The sequence below is a fragment of the Octopus bimaculoides genome, chromosome 2 (genome assembly GCF_001194135.2).
Source record: "Octopus bimaculoides isolate UCB-OBI-ISO-001 chromosome 2, ASM119413v2, whole genome shotgun sequence".
In the NCBI taxonomy this organism is placed as follows: domain Eukaryota; kingdom Metazoa; phylum Mollusca; class Cephalopoda; order Octopoda; family Octopodidae; genus Octopus; species Octopus bimaculoides.
Window position 1 is genome coordinate 38,109,358 of NC_068982.1, and position 5,190 is coordinate 38,114,547.

Genomic DNA, 5,190 nt, shown 5'->3' on the forward strand with positions numbered 1-5,190 from the left:
TAGTTAAATATCTTTGAATGATATATTTCTTGAATAACATTTCTTAGAATGGTTGCTAAGACTGCCTCAATGCAATCTAAAAACATAATACTTCTTTCCTTTCACTGAAAGTCTAACTTTGAAAAAAAATAGGATGAATTTTATATTTAATTAACCTATTTTGTTTTTTCCTTCTCCCCCACCCTGTGATCTACACAAATATTTAATCTAAAGCATCATTTTGTTTACAGAAACTAAAGAAATGTGTTTTTATCAATTGAAAAGCATAGTGCTAATTTTGATTTCTCTATTATTTTCAAGAAAGTGTGTTTTCCTTTTTTTTTTCTTTTTTTTTTTCTGAGAGATAGTCTTCTGTCCTGCAGACAGGTTTAGCCTATATCCCTTCAAAGTGAATATATTAAATTCTGTATAAATGAATATGAATTCCCTATGCTCAAACAAATGCCTTACCTTGTATCACAGGATTTTGTTTCACTTCATAATCGAGTGGTCTTCAGGCAGTTTCAGACATCATGTCTTATAGTATGAGATGTATATCTACCTTTCACCTTTTACCTGTTATCTTTTACTTGTTTCAGTCATTAGTCTGTGGCCATGCTGGGGCATTGCCTTGAAGAAATTTTTAGTTGAATGAATCAACCCTAGTACTTATTTTTTAAAGCCTGGTACTTATTCTATTGATATCTTTTGCTGGACTGCTAAGTTACAGAAATGAAAACACACCAAAACAGATTGTCAAGCAGTGGTGGGGGACAAACAAGGATACAACCCCCCCCACACACACACACACATACATACATACACACACGCACACAAACACACACACACACACACATATGTATACGACTAGCTTCTTTCAGTTTCTGTCTACCAAATCCCCTCACAAGGCTTTGGTCAGCTTGAGGTTATAGTAGAAGACCATGGGACCGAATACTACCTATGAATATGAGTTCAATTATAACATATCTGATATGATTTGTAAAATACCATTTTAGGTTCCTTATCACAAAATGTGTTATTCATAACTAAGATCATAAAATTTACCATTAAGATTAGAAATATTTGTATGGATTCTAGCGTTGATGTTGGAAAGACTAAGTTAGAAATGTATGGGTTGATAGCTGTCCACATGTATAAATTTTAGCACCATTCTCTTTTCTCTTAAAGTCTAATTTATGAGGATTTTTGATATCTCCACTAATCTGATTTTCTTTCTTATATTCATGTGTGTTTTTGTATTATGTATATCTTCATTTTGAAAATATTATCAGTAACTTTAATCATATTTTTGAAAATCTATGTAATGTTTCAAGTTTTGTTTAGCCATTGCTTGTATATAGGAATATTGTCACAAAAATTATTCCTTCATTTTGTCAAATGAATATAACTAAAAGAAAATCTTTCAAAGATTTGCAACATTTATTGATTAAGAGATAGTATTAAATTCAATTTATTTAATTGCTGTTGCAATATCTTCCTCATATAAAAAAGTATTAAGTGATAAGTTGTGCATCATTTTGTTTTGTGGAGAACGTTTTTTTAGTATTTATTTTTAAAAACTGTTTTCTTCTCTCCAACAAAATTTCACTTACACTGTATGAGAGAGGATTCACCTGTCTTTTCCTTTGGTTCTCTTTGAGGATTCTCTGCATTAGCGTTCTGGTTTTTTAGTAAGATTATGACATTAGTTATTTGTTTGCAAGATTCTTAGAAATTTTTCATTTTATAAAAAGATCTTTCTGTTTGCCATATGCATTTGTAGAACTTCTTAACATTATTTTACTAAGTTCAAGATTTTGACAATTGTATTTTTGATTTTGTTCCCCAAATTAGGTTGTTGAAAGTGTAACAGTTGAACATGTGTTGTGACAAGTGGAATAACATTATAGATAAATTTTCTCTCTTATTTATTGAAATGTTTTGGATAATTCCTTATTTTCAACAAGAGCAAAAATCATTAAAAGTTTTAATTTTAGAAAAAAATCTTAAAAAAAAATATAATGTAAATTTATCTAATTCTAACTGCTTTATTTATTTTCACAGATTCCTGCTAAACCATCTCTGCTGGAAGCTGATCTCAAAGCACCCGATACTAATAAGGCATATATAGCTCTTTGTACTGTGAAGATGTTACAGGAGCAGTTAGTGTAAGTGTAGCTTATTATAGTCAAATGAAATCTGCAATTTTTCTGGAAAGACCTTCATGACATACTCAGCATAAACTTATATCAAAGGGTAAAGAAAAGAAACCTGATTATCCCAAATACTGTGAAATAAGGCTGTTGTTCAGTACTTGGTCGATTTTTGCAAGAATGCTGCCAAATAGATTTGTATCTGACATTCTTAAATATCAACTTCCTCAGAGTCAGTGTAGTTTTGAAACTAATGAAGTCTTACCGACATGGTCTTTGTACTAAAGTAAACTTAACCTATTAGCATTCAGATTACTCTGTCAAATGTTATGCTTATTTATTCACATTGTTTTTAATTAATCATGCATTATCTTATAGCTTTGAGACTTCAATGACATTATAGGGTAGGTATAAGAGGCAGGATCTAGTCAGTTTGAATTAAAACAGGTAGAATATTTAGGCTGGATATAGCCACTTTAAATGCTAAAGGGTTAAGATGAATAGTTTTATGCATTAATTGAGATGATCATATAACCAATGGATTCAATAATTATAAGAGAGGAATATGTTGGAAAGCTAAACTGTTCACTGGTGTTTCTTCAAATAATTACTTAGTTTCATGATTACTGAATTAGTGATGACCTTTCCCAAATCCTTTCTAGTTATAAATGGGCCAATAACATGATCATGAAATAGCATTTCAAAGACATGCTGATGATGTAACTCTAATTGGTGATTTAGAAAAAAACTGCATAAAGAATGATTTTTTATTCTGCAGAAGCTGCTCATTTCATTGGAGTACTTATAGTCAGCATGGAGGATATTAAATTACTATCCGTTTTCATATTTGCATGATTTACAGAGCTACAAATAGTAAATCAATTTAGATAACTTTAAGAAAATATATCAATGTTACATTTCTCAAATATAGTGTCTTTGTATCTTTTTTTTAAAAAAAGGAACTAATATTTTAATTCGTATGAAATAAATTTTGGGGAATTTCTCTTTCTGAAATTTTCATTGTTGTAATTATGTTTATTGCCAAACCATTCTTGGAGTTATGTTATATGGTTTACACTAGGTAAATGCTGTTCTTAAAGAGTAACATTAATGCCATGTGAATACTATGGTCACAGCCCTTTTCTTTAGACCTCACTCAACAAAATATAGGGTTTAATAGAACATTCAGCCTTTAAAATATTTGATATAACTCCCTTTCTGGAGACATTAGAAACTAAAACTATTTAAGAATTTTAAATTCCATTTCCTTTGCTTCTAACAGTTTCGGTATTTTAAGTCTTTTAAGTAAATAATTCTGAAACTGAGATATTTATTGCAAAAGATTTTTGGCATTTGTTCATACATTTTCTGTTACATTATTTTGGTGTCTCTCATCTCCTTCACATTTCTGAGCTAAGAACTTCAACTATTTGCTATAACACTTATTTTAGGATCGAGTATACTAACAAAATTGTCAAACTACTTAAATCTTAATGTCTTTTAGTGGAATTATTATAAGTTTTGGACTGATGAATAAACAGAAGACATACAGAAAGAAGGAAAAATGTAAATGTAAAAAAAATGTAAATGATAGTTTATCAACTTAGAGGCAATCATTTTGCTTCATATTTACAACACATACTTCCTTTGTTCTATGAACCACAGGACCGAGAAAATACTTTTCCTTTTTTGTATTATTATAATGCTCAAATACTTAGCATTTAAATTTTCCCATTAACCTCACTAACTCCCATCACGACTGTCTTATAAAATGAAAAGGCAACCATGAACTATGAGTAATTTCTTTTCTCTCCCTGATAAAACGATTTATAAAACATACCCTTACACATATGGGATTTTCGACAGTGCTCTATTTGCAATTTATTGTATACAGCGTTGCACAAGCAATCATCTTGGGAATTCAACTTGAAGCAAATTTATTGTAGGATGACATTTTTATTGCCAAACCATTTTCTAACAGTCTTGTGCGGTACTCTAGAGACATATGTCTTGTGCATATATTATTTCAGTTTTGTACACTTTAACTAATTTTTACTTTCTTGTTAGAAATCACTGTTTTCAACTGCTTGATATTTTTGGTGGATAAATGTCATTTGATCAGTTTTATATTTTAAAGTTGTTCATTTTTGTTTTCCTGTTGACTCAGGAACCCAGATGTATGAATACTACTGTCATACAATTCCAGATTGATTAATTATAAATAGTTCTTACTGTTTGTATATAATTTGCATTAACATTAGCTGCATTAAAATAACCAGTCTGTGGTAGTTTAGCATTTTAATGTAACCTCCAAGAATTTGCTTGTATAACAACAAATTGACTTATGACTACAAATCTTTCTTTCAAATATTATGATTGATTTCATAAACATATTCTATTGTCATCATGATCATGATTACATCAACTTCATTATAAAGGTTGTTTCTATGCTTTGAGTAGAAAGTTTTATTTACTACTTTCTGTTAGAAAATAGAAAAAGGTATTTGTTTGATCAATTTGAACTCATCATCTCTGTATATTCCTTATTTATTTTATTGATACTTAAGAGGGAAAAATTAATTCTCATGTAATATTTTAAAATGTAAATAATTTAATCTTTTTATCCATTATTTAAAACTTAACACTAAAAACTTAATTTTTTTAGCTTATATGAATTTATGAATAAGTTTAACACATTTAAACAATTATATTACTGGAAAGAAAATCAATAATTATCAGAAATCACAATAATTTTGTGACTTACTGAATTTATGTAGCAAAGTTCAAATCAAATGAAAATATTTTCATTTGTGTCATTTTCTCTTTTGAGAGAATTTTACACAGGCACACAAGCATGCACACACACACACACACACACACACAGATACATACATACATGCCTGTCTATATATATATTTATATATATATATATATATATATATAAAGCAATTAAGAGTATGAAGACTGGGAAAGCCCCCGGCCCATCAGGAATCACTGCAGAGATGCTCAAAATATCTGGCAGTGTTGGCTATAGCCTAGTCACCCGTATTACGAACCA

The 5,190-nt window shown here is 29.5% G+C and overlaps 1 protein-coding gene across 2 annotated transcripts in view; it reads left to right on the forward strand.

The window, feature by feature from the left end:
• Positions 1 to 5,190, forward strand: part of LOC106873453 (axonemal dynein light chain domain-containing protein 1) — a 102,241-nt gene that overhangs the window by 92,016 nt on the left and 5,035 nt on the right. For both annotated transcript variants that reach the window (XM_014920813.2, XM_014920812.2), the window contains exon 26: positions 2,044 to 2,147. In XM_014920813.2, coding sequence (XP_014776299.1) covers positions 2,044 to 2,147 — 104 coding nt within the window. The remainder of the gene's footprint in view (positions 1 to 2,043; positions 2,148 to 5,190) is intronic.